This window comes from Leishmania braziliensis, chromosome 33, assembly GCF_000002845.2.
Source record: "Leishmania braziliensis MHOM/BR/75/M2904 complete genome, chromosome 33".
NCBI lineage: Eukaryota > Euglenozoa > Kinetoplastea > Trypanosomatida > Trypanosomatidae > Leishmania > Leishmania braziliensis.
In genome coordinates this window covers 510,207-528,289 of record NC_009325.2, presented here as the reverse complement: position 1 = coordinate 528,289, position 18,083 = coordinate 510,207, and the positions used below count along the sequence as shown (strand labels likewise).

Sequence of the window (18,083 nt, the reverse complement as noted above, 5' to 3'; positions counted from 1 at the left end):
GCAAAGTGACGATACGGCCTGCGTGTGAGCGCAAAGGGAGCGCGATGCGGCACAAATCCGGTGGCGACTGTGCAGCGTGTGCACGTCAGGGAGCGAATGCTCGTCGATGAGGCAGCGTGAGAGGGGGAGGAGGTTTGGTGGGTAGCGTAGGCGGAGGGGAGTGAGGAGGAGGAGGAGGAGAGAGGAAGAGCACGGGAAAAGAGTTCCAAGGCAAAGAAGAGAAGAATGCGAGGCCCGCCGCAGGGACCGCACAGCTCAACGTAGGTTGCCGCAACGTCCGCTACCTCCCCCCCTTCGGAGTATAAGAGCATAGGGGGTTTATTCCCGTTCCCCTTCACGGGCATCGAGGAGACATGAGCGCATCATGCGCGGAGTTGTCGCCGTCATGATACTTCGCCGCCTTCCTGTTGTATGGCTGGTCTGGGCGCCACAGATGCCCGCCCCCGGCTGGTGAAAAGCAGGAGGTAAGGCGCCAGCGGCAGACGTCTTTCATGTGCGCATCTCTGTGCTCCCCCAAAGTACCGCTCCTCTCCTCTGCGGCAGCGCTGCCCACACTTTAGGAGGCGTCACAGAAGCGGCACTCAATCAATTCAATGATACGTTCGGGATCCACGCCGTGCTGCAGGAGCCTCGCCGCTACAAGCAAGGCAGGGTGTGTCATGTCACGCCCGACAGGCTGCTGTCGTTGCAGTGGCGAGCCGACAAGGTAGGCCGTGGCCGACAGCGCGTCGAGTTGCTGTGCGGACACTCCGTACGAGGTAGGGCTGCCTGCGTCAACGAAGCTGTCAAGGGACGACAGAGTCGAGGGCGACCCTGCGTGGGGGAAGCGGGGCATCGCGGCGGAGGGGGTGAGAACCGGGGTGGGGGTGGTTCTTTGTGCTGTGTCGACGAGCCCCTCGGAGTCCTGCAGCCACCCCCCAGAGAGATCCATGCCTGACGTCGGCATCAGCCTTTTCCCGTCTATTCTGCAGATCCGACGAGCGTGCCTATACGCGCCCGTGTGCGTTTGCCAGGGATGGGATGGCACTTCGCCTTCGTGAAGCCGTACGAGTGCGCGCCTGAGTGGTGGCGGGTGGGGGAGACCGTGAGCATGAAAAAATGGACGAGCACACATAGTGGAGGGGGGGAGGGGGGTGCGGATTGCAGTGCGCACAGGCACAAAGAAAAACACCCCCAAACCGCAATCACGAAGAGAAGCGAGAGAGAGAGAGAGACGTTGCTGCGATGGGATCTCTTTCTTGGCACCGGCAGGCTCGGCCATGAGATATACGCGACGGCGCCTTTCAAGGCACCGACGACGGAGAGGCTCTATAAGAGGGGCATTAACGAGCCTGTGAATCTGCGTGCACCCATCAGCGCGTCACACTGAACGACCCTCTTTGCTCTTTGTCTTTGCTTCTGTGGTGAGTACGCGACGACAACGCGACCATGTGGAGGGCAGGCTCCGAGCACAGCGGTCGGACTTCCATCCTCACCACTCCACCGCCTGACCCCCGGGCTTGCTCCTCCAGAACGTAGCCCCGCGTCAGCCAGGTAGGACGATCGTAGCATCGTTTGTAGACCTCGCTCGCGCGTGTGGTGTGGTAGATCACGGAGTAATCATCGCGGCTCTGAATAAGTCTAGCGTAGAGGCGCACCACACTCCCTGGATCATGAATGTCGCTGGGTAGTCGTCGCGCCTGCATTCGCCTCCACACGACAAAATCCAAGATAGCCGAGTTTGCATTCAGGGTCCCGCAGGGCTCGGCTCTGGGCCCTCGTTGCTCCCTCATTGTGGTGGACTTGCTGGGCGTGGTGCTCAACAACACACCCGGGCTGCATCACGCCTTCTTTGCTGATGGCGTCACACTCCTTACATCCACCCCACCCAAGGGCGTCACATGAGTTACACCATAATCCGCCCTCTGGAGGGTGGAGCACCGGACCGACACGTTGCAGAGCTTGTCTGCCCCAGCCACGACTCGAGCTGCTGTGCTGGGGGAAGTCTCTGTTCGCAGGAGTAGGGGGTCCGTCAACGGATCCCCTCCGCTCTTTGTGCATGGCACTAATTCAATCAAAGCTGCACCCGGCGGCGCCATTGCGTGGTGGTGCAGCGCCAGCGCAAACTGCAGGAAAGCCCTTGAGTACTTTCACGTCAGCACAGCCCCAGTCACCGCGGGTGCGACAACATACGCAGACACCAGAGACCTGCTCAAAGAGGGCGAGCTACAGCCCCTCGACGTTATAGCGCTGCTGCACCGCACGCGCCTCTCTCATGCACGGCGGTCTCCTGTATTTCCACGCACCCACTCGCTGGCGGGCTCCAGGCGGACTCTCTCCTTCTACGAAATTCTCCCAGTCACTGTGTGCAGGTGGTGCGGCACAGACCGACATCAGGCAAGGAGCGGCCGCCATGCCTCAGGGCCATAAAACACCCAGAGGTACGGCGACAAGAGACTGCGGCCCCGCCTGCTTGCAGCTATCGCGCTGAGCGTGAAGAAGCGCGGCTGGACCAGCCGCGAGTTCAGCACCATCACCTACGGCACAGAAAGGCAAGTGTGGCTGTTGCTACGGACTCGCTCTCCCTCCCCATGGCGCTCATCACGGCCCCTACAGCGATGGAAGGCCGAATACTGCGCTGTATTGGGGCACCAATTCTGGCGCTGCTGGGCCCACCGCGTGCGCCTCTCGTGTCCGTGTGTCTTTTTGGTCGCCGCGGATTGGAACACGAGGGCAGGGTCGACAAGCCGGCAAAAGCGGCGGTCCCAGACGCCCGGCCGGCATCCCCCGCAACCGCACTACGTGCTGCGACACGCCACGACAGCAGCTACGTGGGGCGGCCGCACCCACACACCGGGGGAACAGGGACACCGCGCTTGCGAGGCAACGGACAACCAGCCCCGCGCCACCCACCCCCCGGCGCCGCCGGGTGCCCAACGCAGCCCCTCCTGGGGGACGCGCCAGAGGCCCTTTGCGCGCAGGCATGCGCTGCCAAAGCGCAGCCGACACGGCGCGCCACACCCAGAGAAAAAGGCGTCCAGGGGTCAGAGGTGTGGGGGCAGCGGGCGGGAAGGGCGCGCCGCCCACCCAGGCCCGCCCGGCGCCCATCGCGCAGCACGCGTTGGAGGGACGAGACGAGCCCGCGAGACACATGGCCCGATTCAGCGGCGGGCTGCACGCGCATACCTGCGGGGTGGTCCGTGGCAGGATTGCGTGTAAAAAAAAAGAGAAATTGCCTCCGACCCTCCCCTCCCCCCGCTGAGGTAGCGGGGAGGCTAAGGTGGCAGATCGTTCTCGGCAACATCGTTTTGTTGTCCTTTGAGCCGCCCTCCGTTAGGGCCCTCCATTTGCATGCGTGGGGTCGAAATCGTACGGGTGGCGCCGCGCCGACGGTTGCCGTTGTTTTCGTCCTCTCCGGCAGACGCGGACGTGGTCTCCTTTCGCGGCTGCTGTGTCGTAGCGTGGTCCATGACCTCCATCACCGCAAGGTCGGTCGCCACTGCCTCCCCCGCGTCGGGCTCGTACAGCACTGGTAAACCTCGGCGTTCAAGAATGCTGTCCAGAACCTGGTACAGGATCAGGGAAGTCATCATGACAACTGCCGCGGACAGGAACATCTTGCGTGGCCCAACCGAGGTGTAGAGAGTGCCAGCGATCAGGTTGCCAATCATCGGGCCGACGCCGCTTGTGAGGGTGAAGAGTAGTCCGGTGGCGGAGCTGGAGAGCTTTGGCGGGAAGGCGCGCGAGACGATCTGCATGGACGGTAGCCACATGAAGGCAAAGGTCACGCCGTGAAGGGGCTCGATAAGCAGCACCATCCACGCGTTGGTTAGCATAGTGTAGCACACTACCCGGAATGACCAGACACTCATGGCGATTGCCATCATCTGCCGCTCTGTGAGTGTTTGGTGCAGCCGCGCCGACATTTGGAAGAGCGGAATTTCGGTACTGACGGTGAGGACGACGGTGAAGCCCATCAGTACCTCGGACCCGCCCAGCTCGCCAAGAAAGAGAAAGAGAAAGTTGTCGATGAAACTGTATCCAGCGCCCATCATCGTCGATGAAAATAAGAACAGCATCAGCCGCTTGTTGGCCCTGAGCACCTTCAGCACCTCTACAAAGTGCACCGGCACACGCTCAGTTCGCTCGTAGGGTTTTATCACCACCATGCTGTACGCCAAGCCGATCTGGCCGAGTAAGTACTGCATGGTCACAGCCACCCAGCTACCAGTGTACAGGAAGACAAGTGACGCGACAAATGCCCCGATGCCCCAGCCGTAGGCTGCGTAGGAGCGGACGTAGCTCCATGCATTGGACCGCTCTTGCTTCGGAAACATCATTAGAATGCGCTGGTCAAGGAGCGGGCTCAGCGAGACGCGCGAGGCAGTCATGACAAGGAACCAGGATATGGTGGGCACGCGCCTGTCGGAGATGGTGTACCCGAACATGGACACGGTCGCGATGACGATGCACACAAACAACATCGCCGTCTGACAGCGGAACTTGTCGGCCAGGTAGCTCAGCACAGGAGGCAGTGTCATGTTTAGTAGAGGGTTCGCCGAGATGAGGATGCCAATCTCATACGGAGAAAACCCCTTCGCTTGAAAGATGCGACTGTAGAAGGCGCAAATGCCACTGCCGAAGGAAGAACTAAAGTACCCAATGATGGCGGGCATCACGTTCACAACAACTGTAGTCGCCGCAGCAGTCGCTGGGGCGCCAGAGGTGAAGCCGCTTGGGTCGGCGGCCTCTGTGCACCGTCCAGGACCTGCCGACACTGCCGTTGCCGTGGCGGACACCGCCGTCTTGCTGTTGCCGCCAGCAAAGCTGGTGTTGGAGGAAAAGACAGCGCTGTGGAAGTCGGCTACGACACATGATCGGCTTGGTGAGTTGGGAGCTGAGATGAGAATTGGCCCATCGGTCATGGTGGGCTCGACCATGGCGAACGTGACAGAGGCGCAGCTACCGCAGGTGTCAACGCTGAGGCTGTCACTACCGGACTCACTTCCCCCGCATCTGCCACACAACAGCGACGGCGGCGGCATCTCGTCTACACAGTCCGATACATCAAGCACTTAGTACGAGACAGGCCGAGATCGAGGGAAAGAGAAAGCGAAGTCAACCCGCACCAGTGGCAGTGCGCGTCTTTTCCAAAGCACTACCTCCTCCCCTCCCCCCTCCCGCAGCGGCACAGTACAACTTCACACGCCGTCACTTCAAGACGACTAGACGAAAAACAAACATAAGTGAGAATACCCATACACAGTCAAGAATGAAATGGAATGGTGGGGTGGGGCAGGCGGGCCAGCGCAGTTAATGGATGAGTGTTACGCGTAAACAACGCGCGGCGCGAAAAACATCCCCCGCACTTCCTTTTCTTTGGTGAGGGAAGGGGGGAGGGAAGCAGGGAGACCTTTTCGTGAGAGGAAGGAGAGGGGGGGGGAGAGAGAGAGCGACCTCTAAAAGGGGGTACATCAGCTGCTGCACCGATATGAGCACGGCCGCGCTCTTTGTGTGGCGCACGCGTGATGGGCACCACACGTTTTTTTTGTTCTTCGTTCTTCGCCCGCCCTTCAAGTCCTTAAGGTATCGCTGCTTCCTTCTCGATTACCCTTTTTGCCGCTGTGCCTGTGGGGCGCACCCATAGGAGGCGGAAGGGGGAGAAGGGGAGGAGAGCCCCTCCGGATGCATTAATGAGTGAAAGTGACGGTTGTGCTGAGGGAGAGGTGACTGAGGAGGAAATCGAATCGAAAAGGAGAGCGCTCTGCGCACACGTGTAGGATGTACGTACGTGTGTGTGTGTCGGAGTGAGGCACTTGTTTGTTGTTTCCAGCACGCCCACTCCTTGCCATCCGAACACGTCCACTGCCTCACGCTCCGCTCACTCCCGCTCTGAAGGTCGCTTCACAGCCGCTCCCATGATGCCAGTCGTCACCTGGTGCGTTGTTCGGGGTGGCTCACGTTCCCCACACCAGTAGACAGCGATGGCCAAAGGAAATACGCTCGTGTCACGTCGACGCTCTGTTCATCCCATGGGTGGTGTAAACGTGTTCCCTGCCGCAGGCTTCTCCGACTCAACGCCATCCAAGGACATGACCGCCGGCGTCAATAGCGAGGAAGCGCTCTTGGCTTCCCTACGTCATAGGTGCGTGGCCCTGCCATCGCTTGAAGTGGCTTGGTATTGACAGGGAGAGAGGGGGGAGCTGCTTGACATTCCCACTCTGTGTGGGGTACTGCAGAGCGGTAGCACGCTGAGGAGTTCTCCGTCATCAGGGCGTAGAAGCAACGGAGGAAAAGAAGGCGCAGGGCGAGAAACAGGAACAAGAGCGAAGGTATGAAGCGCGTTGCGTCGATTCACACGAGAACAAGCAAGACAGGGGGCGAATAAGGGGCTGCTGATAGCCAAATTGCGTATGGGTGAAATCGCGTGTATGCGCATGCTTGGGTAAGGCTTAGAGGCAGGGGAGGGCGGCGTAGTGGTGTGCGAGGCAGTGCCAAACAAGCCAGTGGGGGTGGTGCTTCAGGAACGCTCTCGGTTCGAGGTGGGACGGCGGTTTAGAGAGAAGATACACCTGAGCACCATGCGCCTGCGTGCAAGAAGGGGCCGAAGCAGGATGAGAGAGAACTGTGCGAAACACGCGAGGGGAGAGAGGGAGAGCCGACTGCAAAAGAAATGGCTGAGTTGCTTTCACAGGGGGCCGTGGCGAAGCGGAGAGAAGGGGGAGGGAGGGGGCCATTGCACTTGCTGTGTCTCGCGCGTCTGCCATGTGCCAGGACCCCGACGCAACGTGTACATGAGGAGGAGGGGAGGAGGGAGATACCACAGGCCTTCTCCGCTTGCACCGTCTTCTGCATGTATAAGACGTGCTATATTTGCTTTGCTCGCTTTATGGTTCCGCCAAGAGGTGTGATGACGGCGCGCTCAGTAGCAGCAGCAGCGGCACACCCGCTACCTGGCTCACACGGTGACAGCTGCGACAGGACCAGCCGTGGACAAGAGAAGTAGAACACGAACTCCAAGGAGGAGCGAGATGCCGGCACGGGCACAGACTCATCGCTGCCCACCTATCCTCGCACCCTCCGTGCACAACGAGAACGCGGCAGCGCTGGCATGCACAGACGGCAGCTCACCTCATTACAATACTGGCTTGGGGATGCGCTTGTCAAGCTCTTCCAGCAACTCCTCCGTGTTCACGGCCCTGATTTCGTTGCCCACCTGCTTCCGGCCCGTGAAGGTTTGAATGGTGGGGGTGCCGGAGATGAGCTGGTAGTCGATGAGCTGCCGTGTGCTCACCGCCTTGGTGTCGACGCTGTACCACACAACCTTCTTTTTCGCCTTGGTGCACCTCTCGGCCGCCTCCTTGTACATTTCCGCAAACGTCAGACAAGGGATGCACCCGTGCTTCCAGTACTTGATCACCATCAACTCGTCCTTGTGCTCCTGCAGCTTTGCGATAAACTCCTCCTCACTCTTGATGGGCGGCAGCTTCGTTTTCTCGAGGAAGCCGCCGTCCTCGAACTCCTTCATCCACTTTGGGAAGTTGTCCTGCATGTACTTGTCATACTCCTCAGTTGACAAGTTCTCTGGCAGCTTTCGGTCGCCGAAGATGCGCCGCACAATGTTCTGAGTCATGGACATCGCTCCTTTTCTTCTTCACGATCTTTTGGGTGCTGAGTGTTTCATTTGAGGCGTGTGCATGTTGCGTGTTGTGGTGGTGTCCAAGCAGAAGAGGTGTGGATCTGACGATGGGGAGAAAATGTGCAGCGCTCCACATACATCCGTGACATTCACATTTCACTTCAGAGAGAGAGAGAGAGGGGGGGGGGGGCGGCGGGGAGGGGGCACTGCTGATGCTGCCGCTTACACGTGCGAACATAAGTAGCTGAAGAAGAAAAACGAGGGCCACAGTGCGCGCGTCGGCCTGTAGCTGCTTTCAGCGTAAGTTCTCTCGTTGGTCATTTCTATGTTTGTCTCCTTTTTTTCTTTTCATTTTGCTCGATCGGTTTGTGCACGTGAATACTTGGTACGAGGCATCGCATGAGACAGCCTTCCTCTCCTTCTGGATGCGCGGGGGCACGGAGACACTTTCCGTACAGAGGAGCTAGCGATCTTCATCAACGCATTTTTGTTCGCCAAGAACGCAGACACCCACATACCCTACACGGGTGCGTGAGCGCTTGCGTTCGCGCGTTCAAACTTCCCGGCTACTCTGCCATGCCCTTTGGCCAGTGACCATAGTAGTAGCAGTGCCGTACCTTCCACCAGAACTCGCTGTGGTAGTGCGGGTCGGTGAAGTCCGACTCGCGCAGCTCGGACCGCGCACTCGACAGTCGAGATTGGCCAGGCGATAACATCGTGACGGACATGTCCACTCCTTCATGCTCGGGGTGGCGCTCCGAGAAGCGCTTCAGCCGCAGCCACGGGTCCGTACGCTCTCGCTCCTCGTCAGTGCGGCCGTAGACGTTGACATCCCAGAACGGCTTCTGGTTCTTGATGCTGTGGAAACCACGCACGCAGACCCAAAGCAGCACAAGGAATGCAATGCCGTAGGTGCCCAACGTGTGGTTGAGGTACTTCTCGGGGCTTTCTTTCCAATGAGCGAAGAGGCGGCGGTGCCAGCGACGGCGATCTTTTCGTGTGAACTTGCTAGTCGCCTCAAGTTTTGTAATATAGAAGACAGCGTCGAGTAATCCCGGCGGGTCGTGGGCCACCGTCGGCATCACATCGGCCGGTATAATAATGCCGCCGTTCTCATCGATCTCGTTGAGCGCGTACGTTTCAAAGTTGGTGACGTTCTTGAGGTAGTTGAGACCAGGCGCTAACCACCGCACCACTTCCCCGTTGGGCAGCACTCGCTGCAGGTAGAACTTGTTGTCACGGGTGCGGATGAGCGAGAGGTCTGTCTCGACGCCGGTGCGCACTGCTCGACCAGAGTGATTGAGGTACACAAGGGTTGTTACTGCCGGACGAGGAGGAATGACCGTACGAATGTGCGCACGCTGGAAGGACGGGCAGCTGCACGCCACCGCAGAGACGCTGCTGCTGCGGCCGAGGAGAACAGTGTTCAGCGATGCTGTCGACACCCCAAAGCGCCACAGAGATGTGTGCTGTCGACTTGCGATGAGCGGTGCCTGGAGAAGGAGGATGAGGCAGGGCACCACAGATGCACTCCTCCGTGGCATGCTTTGGATAGGACAGCTGCTTTCTTGCTGTGGGCGTGCAGGACTCGTGTGATGGTGGCCAGCGGGAGTCAAAGTCGCAAAGAGAGGAGGGAGGGGGGGGGCAGGAGCAAGGGTGGAGGCAATGGAGGAGGCAATGGACGAAGGCAGACAACTTTGACGCACGAGAAAGCGAGTGGGATTTCATGCCAGAGTGGAAGGGCGGGCGGCGGGGCACAAGAGATGTCCAGGCCAGGCGCACGGGGAGGAGCACCTCACTGACTTGATGCGCTGCAACGCCTCTTAGCTGGCCTTGAACGTTCTCTTGATGCGCGCAGTGTCCTATGGAGACCGGCCTCGCGCGTGGGACATCCCTTTTCCACCTCTCTTCTTTTTTGCTGCTGGTATGACGTGCACTTCTGAAGAAGACGAGGAGGGGGAGGGCTGAGGAGGCCGATGAAGGCGAGGATGCAAGTATCTGGAGAGAGAGGGAGAGTACAGGCGACGGGTGTGCTGAGAGGAGGAAATGGGTGAGGAAAGAGAGAGGGAGAGAGGGAGAGAGAGGGGGAGGGGCAAAGGAAGGCTGTGCCTTCACAACACGCCGCCAAGAAGGGAGAAAATGAAGTACGAATCAACAACGGAAACCACGCACGTACGTACCCCGATGGCTGGGAGGCATGACGAACCAAAGAGCGCCAAATCAAAGGAGGCGAAAGAGGGTTCCTGAAGGGCTGAGTGGGTGGTTAGTGGTAGTGGTGAGGGGAAAAGGAGGGTGCGGTGGGTTGCCGACATGCTGTGATTCCTTGCCCACCTCTCCCCCTCAGTTTTCCTGCCTGACACCGTCCCCACCCCTCCTATCGGCCCTTCATGTAGTCATCGCAGCGCTGACGAGGCGGCTGTTGCGGCAGGTAGGGGTGATAGTAAGGGAGACGGTGCCACTTGCAGGCTGCCAGAGGGAGACAGGGGCATGCGTATGGAAGGCACCCGTGACGACGTCGGTGGGGTGTGGCTGCCACAGCTGATGGATCGAGCTCTCGTGCGACTCGACAGCCCAGCTGGGGGCGATCGCCCATCCACTTGCTGATGTTGCACTGCCGGTGACGCCGGCGACAGAGCTGCTGTCGGTCGACGAGCCACGGGGGATACCACAGTAATTGGTGTGCGACATGTGAGGCCTTGCGGTCTTGGTGCCCAGTGCCGTATTGGCGTGTGCATTTCTTGGCCCATCACTGCCGACTTTATCTCATGTGGGCTCGTGAAAGGACGGTACGTCACCTCACCCAAAAAGGAGGGGAGTCGCGCCGAGGCTGTTAGATTGGTGGGTGTTGGAGCCCTTATTTGCTTCCAGTGCTGCTGCTCCGTCGCAGAAAAGCGCGAGTCTCTGCCGCGGGCCAATGACGACGTGTAGGATGGTGAGAAATCAAGACCTAACATTCCTATGAGCTGCTGTGGTTGACGTGGCCGCCGCTTCGAAGCCCACTGTGTCGTGAAATGATGGGGCGCAGCTGGGGATGCAGAAGTTGATCTCACCGGGTAAGCTACGGAATACTGCTATGCCTCTGTCTCGTCTTCATGTGGGCTAGGTGTTGGCGACGGTGCTGTGGCGTGCCACACCGGTATCACCATCCCCGGCGATGCTACTGCTCCAGTCTGGTGCCTTTGGTTGAGGGAGTGGGGCGCAAAAGGCTCGCCAGTTGTGAGGGGGAAGGTCTGCGCAATATGATGCAAGGGGCCGCGCCGCCGCGAAGTCTGCGTCGGAGGAAGCTGGTTCTCCTGATCGTTTGCTGCATCCTCCACATCCCGTGTCGAAGCTGAGGAGGCGCAGGAGGGCACCACCGAAGCCATAAACAGCGCAGGAGGGGTGTCGGGAGAGGGCGACGGCTTTGCTGGGGAAGTCCCACGCACCCAATCGGGTCGCATTAAGTCGCGGCCATTGCTTGCCTCGACACTTGCCCCTCTCAGCGCGCCGACGGCAAATGCAGTGGTGTGGCGGCCCTCAGCGTCTCCGCTGCTGCCCGATTGCTCGCCGGTCCGCTCGCGCTCGAGTCCGATGTCGAGTGAGGAAGAACCTCCCCTCACTTCGCAGAGGCACACCTCACAAGGAATGGTGGACGGGGGTGTCAAATCGCACGAGTACTCGGACCTGCCTAGCCAGGCCTCGGCGAGTCTTGACCGCGAATCGAGCGGGCAGGATACGCACGAGCACATCTTTTGTGCGGCTGCGCCGGTGTCAGCGCCACTTTTCTGGGTCGTCAACTTCGGTGTGGCATTTGCCAGGTTCGCGGGATTTGCAGCCTGTGGCCGGCGTGTTGCGTACAGTCGCTGAGCAGGTGCCTTGGTGTTCTCAGTGGCCGGCTTCAGCGTCGCTGCGTCAGAATGTCTGGTCCGATGTTTGTGCGTCTGGTGCGTCACCATCGCGTTCTGCTGGGAGGGCGACTGGGGGCGCAGTTTGCGAATGCGAACCACAGCCGGCGCCGCTTCTATGGCGCCGGGTTCATCTCCAAATACCTCTGCAGCATCCTCAAGTGGACGTGGTGACGGAGAGGCAAGCCACTGTCGTCGATCCTCCACCGCTGTTCTCTTCGGCATTATGGCAATGGCCCCAGGCGGCGCTGGGTTCGAGGACGAGGACATCAACACTGACACGGCTGGATAAAAAACCGGCTGTGGGCCATTGATGACCTCCACATCGGTCCCAACACCGATGTGGCGTTCTTTACACGAGAGTTCGGCTGCTTCGCGCCGCGTGTGCTTGCAGCGTGGCGGTGGGACGGGCTTGGCCGAGTCCTCAGTACAACCTACCATATAGCGTGAACTAGAACCGGCACGCGCAGAAGCGTCGACGATGTGCGTGAGATGCTGCGTTGGTACCGGTGAGCGAAGGGAAGGCACCACAGGGGAGGCCTGTGGCGGATTTTGCCGGGGAGGGCGCGGCGGTGTGTACACCGGCTTGAGTGACCTGCCGGCATGTTCCTCTTCTACGTGCTGGCCCACCGCATTCTTCAAGGTGGGCTGCTGAAACTGAGTACCCTGTGACGAAAATGACGGATTCACATACCACAATGAGGATGTAGAGGTGGTAGCGCCGTCACAAGGTCGCTGCTCGGCTGCCTGAGTCGCGCCTGCAGGGGTAGCGCAACTCGCATAGGTTGTCTTTCGACGCACCAGCGGTGCCATTGCGGCCACATGGATTTGTTTCACTTTCACATACGCACCATCCAGGCCGCCTGTGTGCATCGTCTTGGCTTCATTGTGGCCGCTTCGCAGCGCGTCGACTTCAGGTGCAAGAAAAGAGCGGTGAAAGCAATGCTGATCGTACAGGTAGAGGACAACGACCGAATACAGTGCGTTCCATGAAATACTGCCCTTTACATCGTCAGCTGCACCGGCGTCTTCGTTGGGCGTTGAATCACCGCCATGGCTGCAGGCCGCCGAGCTGTAGAGCGCTCTACCAAACACATCTCTGTCGGCGTCGAGGTCATTACTGAGCCAAGGGGCTGTACTTCTTTGCACCTCAAGGGGGTTCAGGCGCCGCTGCTGCCGAGCACAATCTACATCTAGCTTCACCGCTTCTCCCCACAGCGTTTCCTGTATTAGCCTGGATTGCAGCTGCGTAGAGGCTGCCCGTATGGCCATGTCATCCTCGCTACCAAGAAATAAGTTACGAAAGCTGCTAAGGCGCGCGAGGGCATCAAGGCACGAGCGATAGCGAGGTACCTCGAGCCGCCGAGCCTCAGAAAGCTCGCAGACACCATCGCTGTTCGGCATCACCGCTGAGTAGATGTTGAAGAGACCCCACAGGCGCTTTCGCAGCGCACAGGAGCTGGAAGGGGCGATGTCCATTGAGTCACCTTAAGCCGCCACCGCTGAGGATACACTTCTGCCCAGTACACTGTGCCTGCGAGAGCGCCGGTGTGTGGAGGGGAAGCCAGCAAATGGAGAGGAAAAGAAAGGCGCACTGGTCGTACGAAGAAGCAGAGGAAACGAAAAAGAAAGCAGAGCACAAATTTAGTTTGCCACCGCGTTGTCACGCAACGGGGGGGGGGGGGAGAGAGAGAGAGGTGAAAGGGGGTAAAAAGAGCGTGATGTAGATTGCTGACAGCTCCTACTAGTTGCATGTGCTTCTTCGGTATTCCACCACAACTTGGAGAGGAGAAATTTTACCGCGTCTTCGCTGCGCTCGAGGGTCTCATTTCTCCTTTAAGCAGACCTTCTAGCCAGGACCAGACCTCGCCCCCCTAGCGGTGACAGGAGGTTACATCACCGGGACGCTGTTCATACAGAGCTCTAGTATCTCTTTTGTGTGTGTGCGGGGGGGGGGAGGAGAGGGGGAAGGTACATGGTGGCACGATGACTGGAACGGAGTTAAGAGGGTGCAAACGACACTGTGAACGAGAATAAAGACTACGATGGGTGACAAAGTGACGGGAACCTACGCGGCAGGATGAGGCACAAGGCGACGGGGAGATTATAGCTATATGTGGGTGTGACGAGTGTGCACTGCATGCAATGCCGAGGTATACATGTGTTTTCTCTTCAATCCAGGAACGCAGAGAGTGAGCATTTTCGGACTTTTCACATGTTCTCCTCTGTGGCTCCCCGTAGCTGAAAAAAGAAAAGGGAGGGTGAGGGCGTCACTCGATGCGTCGACCGTGCGCCCTCGCGTCATCGTGGAGGGGGGAGGGTGTTATTCGCTGAAGAAAAGGGGAACAGCGGACGAAGACGATGAATGGCACCGACCGCTGCAGAGAGACGGAAGGGAAAAGGAAAGATAAATCGTAAAGGGCGGGCAGGCGTGGGGTGTATGTCGTTTTCTGAAGCTTTTTTTTTTCCATTTTTGGAAGGGGAAGGGGAGTGGCGATTGGCTTTGATGATTGACAGGACTTTCCCACTTCGTTGAACATTACATTTCGTGCACAAGGGAATCAATGAAAGGGCGGGTGGTGGTGGCGGAGGAAGGTGAAGGGAGAAAGCCTGAGTCCCGCCTGGTTGCACTCCGATGGCTTCGCACACAATCCCAACCTTGTCTTTGTCCAGGTCTTGCCGTCTTCCTTCATGGGTACGCTAATCGTTGCTGATCCACCTAGCGCGATCCTCGTTCGAAGTCCGTGGACAAACTTCGCGCCGCTCTAACCTTGCAAGGCGGTGCTTTTTGGCTTCCCACACTTACGCCCATGCGCGGTGAAAAGAGAGAGGTGCAGGAGGGGGGGGGGCGCATGATTCCGGAGCCGTACCAAGCGGGGGTTAAAGAAACAACAAGGCAAGGCGATGACGCGAAGTGGCGTGAGTAGGAGAGGACGGGTGAAAGAGAAGCACAAGACAGACTGTGTGAAGGAGAGCAGAACCACTTCCACTTCCGTACCTTGTTCTTCAGCGCTGGTGAAGGCGAGAGGAGGAGCGAGGAAGAGAGAGAGACACACGCGCGAAACAGGTGTGGCGAGAGGCTGTGTGCCCAGCAGTGGTGAAGAGGGGGAGGGGGGAACAGAGGAAGGCACAATCCATGATCGGAGATTGAGCGGAGAAGCCGAATGCAAGATGGACACCCACCTCTCTTCCCGTTCCCTCTGCTACCCATGCACACGCCAGGTCGCGTTCAACAGCAGAGCGTGGGAGGGACGTCGCTGGGGGGGGGGGGAAGGTAGGTCAGATTGCACAGCCCGTGAAAGGCCAGGGGGGATCAACAACGAAAAGGGTTCTTTTGGTGTGTCTGCGTGGCATCATTCACACTTGGATCGCTTCAATTTCTTTTTTTTTTCTGTGAGACAAACATCAAAAACCCTCAATGACGCTCACCTGCAGCGCGTCCGCCACAACCACTACAACGGCACGGCGAACCAGTGGAGGAGGGCAGCAACAACACCCACGCCAGCACGAACGGACATCAACAACAGCGCAGGAGGTGGCAGACCAAGAGGAAAGCGAGCCCACGCGCGCACCACGAACAAAGCTGAAGACGCTTCTGACCCTCGACGCTTTTCGCGCGTGTCCTTTGTTTACTGCGTAATCTGACTGGCTGCCCATCGGTTGACACGATTACGACTGCGCTGCAGGAGGCCACCTGTCGATGACGGACTCTGAAGAAACTTAAGCGGCAGCACAGTCGACCGCATCGAGATGCCGAGTTTGTCCATCTCCGACCACTGCACAGAGATAGGGTTCAAGCCAGCCGCAGCGAGGGTGTCCATGGAGCGCTCAAAACCCTTCTGCACGAGCACGTCAGGGGTGTAGTCGATGCCATAGAAGGTGAGGAAGTGACACCCAGGCTCGAGGTACAGCACTTGAAGCTGCAGCTCCGACTTCGCGAGCTGTTGTTGCAGCTGATCCACCGCTAACAAACCGTGCTCATCCTTCCACACCAGTAGTATGTCATTGCCGGCAAACCCGAAATAATCCCCAAGAGGCGGCGCGTCACTCTCTTGCTCTAGCGTCACCACCTCGAACTTGGTGCTGCGGCCTGGGCTCGTGACAGCCGGGCCGTCGCCGCCGTGGGTGCCTCCGTCGGGAGCGTCCCCACTGCCAAACAATTCCCGCAGCACCTGATGCGCTGCCGCGTTCGTGCGCGGCCCGTGACCCACCGCTACTCCTTGTGGCAGGCACACGATATCGCCACTGTGGCATCGACACGCGTCGTTGTCTTGCAGGTACGCCGAGACCGTCGTTGGCCCGCCGGCCCCGCGAACGTAGCGCATCGTTTCGAGGAACTCCGACGAGCGGTGTTCCATACCAGTGAGCGGCATGCCCAAAAGAACGGGCCCAAGGGAGGCCATCTGATCGGCCACCCGCAGCGACTCCACGCCTGGGCGCTCAGCCATGAGGTGCACCTTATCTACCAATGTACAGTGCTGAAGAGTTCTGTAGAAGTCACGAAACTGGCGGAGCAGCACATCACGGTTTACAATGATGCCGCTCGGACCCGTTGGCGGCACACTTCGATGATGCGGCATCCGCACAAACGCGTGAACCGCACGCGCGGAGCGTGTCACTCTCATGGCTGCAGCACCACAGCTGATCGCACGCACAGAGAGAGGCAAGCACACAACCGTTCCTCTTCTCTCTTCACTGCTGCTGCGGCTGTTCTTGTGCTGTGACGCGTGTCAGAGAGCTCAAAGGGGTAGCTCTTAACTATGACGTGCAGAATAAGTGTGCGTGTGCGTGTGCACACTATACTGTCAGCCACTTTGATGCCTTGGCCCAGCTGCTGTCCGATGAGCAGAAATGGGGAGGGGGGGGGATTGATGGAGGAAAGAAAGCGACAAACTGGTGCACCATGCACTTGAGCACACCTGCGACTGCTTGCCTGTTGAACGGTCGCAGTTCTGCTCAGAAGATTCGTAATCCGTCCGTGGCGACGAGGTGAGGGAGGAGCAGAGGAGGAGCGATCGATGAGCAATGGGCAGTGTAGTAGCAAGAGGGGTGGGTGTAGGAGAGAACAACAGTAACCAGCGACGGAACGCTCTTCTTTGCGACTGTTCCTCCTCTTATGCTGACAGTATCGATGACTGCCATCCGTGAGAACAATGAGAAAGACGTGGGCAAGATGGGGGAGAGAGGAGGAGGACGAGTGTGCGTGGGACGTGTGAGGTAGTGCAGTTAGTGTTGAAAACGTAGGAGAAAAGAATGGTCTGTGCCAGCACACATCTCAATACGAGCAAGCGGGTTGGTGCTGCAACAACATTTTCGCATGTTTTACGAGGAAAGGGTCAGAGAGGATGGACACCGTTTTCAAGTGCACTACCCGGAGCAGCGCACAGGGTTGGGGAGTAGCAGGTGCTGGCCTCATCTCTCCCTTCCCCTTTTGGCCTCACGAGACCATCCGTAGTACCGACTGTATACTCTTTCGCTTGTTGCGCTTAAAATACACATACGTGCAACTCTCTGAGCACATGTCATCTATTAATCTAAACTGGTGCCCATCGAGGCGAGGATAAGCGAACGCAAAGGGAGTCATCACCGAATGTGTAAAGAAAAGCACATGAGAGAGGGAGAGCAGAGAAGAAAGGGGCAAAACCTCTATCGTGGCTAGTCGTCTCTCCCTTTACTCGAACAGTGCAGCGCAGGCTCCGCGCCTATATGTCGGTGCTGCACGATGCCACTGCTCTGAGTGGTGGGATGGAGGCATCACTCCGCCTCACCCTCAAACAAGCGTCGTTGAGGTGCATTGTTGCAGGTGTAGTGGCGTGCTCACTGCTCCAGCGGCGGGGGAGCACCGAAATAGCGGCGCGCGACGTAGCGATGGACATCGACGTGCTGCCAGTAAGTCTCTCGCCAGTTACTCATTGGCTTGGGTGAATTGATAACGGCGTTCGACGTCCACTGCCGCCGCGTGCTCGAGGTGGCGGCGTTGGTGGCGAGTGGATCGCTGCCGTAGTGCTGCGCGGCGCCAGAGGACGGAGAGGGCTGCAGGTCATAGCGGTTGCGCCAGTTACCTGCAGAGCCGGCGGCCGCACTGGGCACCTTCTTTGCTTCTCTCGGAGGAACTGGCGGCAGAGGCGACACCACCACTTTCTGTTCTTCCTCCTGAAAGACGGCGTGTGGCGTAATTACAGTACACGTGGGTGGTGCAGGATGAGGTCGAAACGCTCGCATCGTTTCCTGCACGATGCAAGCAGTTGTGGCGATCGCAGCAGGGGATGAGGTTGACAGAGTTTTCTGCATCGTTCCTTGTGGTATTGTCGGGACGGCCACAGGGGCGGTCTGATTGACGCCTGGTGCAGGAGCCGGCAGTGTCGACGCACAGGCCGTAGCGGAAGCCGGTGCTGGCACCTCCGCCAGCGCGATTGGAGTAGTCTGCGGTGGTGGCGGTGCTGATGATGAGACGAGAGGCAACGGTGTTGCAGTGTTAGCCGCGCTCGACGTGGCAGCCTCTACTACAGGGTGTACCGGCGGTGATGGGGCTGAGGCCGCCGGCTGCGGTGAGGAGGCAACAGGCCCGGCCATGACAGATG

At 58.9% G+C, this 18,083-nt stretch overlaps 6 protein-coding genes across 6 annotated transcripts; all 6 read right to left on the bottom strand.

Annotated features, from left to right (window-relative positions):
• Positions 1-3,254: 3,254 nt before the first annotated feature.
• LBRM_33_1510 (conserved hypothetical protein) lies at positions 3,255-5,024 on the bottom strand (the record flags this gene model as incomplete). The annotated part of the gene is made up of 1 exon (XM_001567869.1): positions 3,255-5,024. The coding sequence occupies one exon, from the start codon at positions 5,022-5,024 to the stop codon at positions 3,255-3,257; it is 1,770 nt and encodes a 589-aa protein (XP_001567919.1).
• Positions 5,025-7,114: 2,090 nt separating this feature from the next.
• On the bottom strand, positions 7,115-7,618 carry LBRM_33_1500 (conserved hypothetical protein; the record flags this gene model as incomplete). Its single annotated transcript, XM_001567868.1, has 1 exon — positions 7,115-7,618. One exon carries the CDS (start codon positions 7,616-7,618, stop codon positions 7,115-7,117), a length of 504 nt encoding a protein of 167 aa, XP_001567918.1.
• A 566-nt stretch (positions 7,619-8,184) lies between these two features.
• LBRM_33_1490 (conserved hypothetical protein) lies at positions 8,185-9,162 on the bottom strand (the record flags this gene model as incomplete). The annotated part of the gene is made up of 1 exon (XM_001567867.1): positions 8,185-9,162. One exon carries the CDS (start codon positions 9,160-9,162, stop codon positions 8,185-8,187), a length of 978 nt encoding a protein of 325 aa, XP_001567917.1.
• Positions 9,163-10,689: 1,527 nt separating this feature from the next.
• On the bottom strand, positions 10,690-12,981 carry LBRM_33_1480 (conserved hypothetical protein; the record flags this gene model as incomplete). The annotated part of the gene is made up of 1 exon (XM_001567866.2): positions 10,690-12,981. The coding sequence occupies one exon, from the start codon at positions 12,979-12,981 to the stop codon at positions 10,690-10,692; it is 2,292 nt and encodes a 763-aa protein (XP_001567916.2).
• A 2,150-nt stretch (positions 12,982-15,131) lies between these two features.
• Positions 15,132-16,127, bottom strand: LBRM_33_1470 (conserved hypothetical protein; the record flags this gene model as incomplete). The annotated part of the gene is made up of 1 exon (XM_001567865.1): positions 15,132-16,127. The coding sequence occupies one exon, from the start codon at positions 16,125-16,127 to the stop codon at positions 15,132-15,134; it is 996 nt and encodes a 331-aa protein (XP_001567915.1).
• A 1,192-nt stretch (positions 16,128-17,319) lies between these two features.
• LBRM_33_1460 (conserved hypothetical protein) lies at positions 17,320-18,075 on the bottom strand (the record flags this gene model as incomplete). The annotated part of the gene is made up of 1 exon (XM_001567864.1): positions 17,320-18,075. The coding sequence occupies one exon, from the start codon at positions 18,073-18,075 to the stop codon at positions 17,320-17,322; it is 756 nt and encodes a 251-aa protein (XP_001567914.1).
• Between the last annotated feature and the right edge of the window lie 8 nt (positions 18,076-18,083).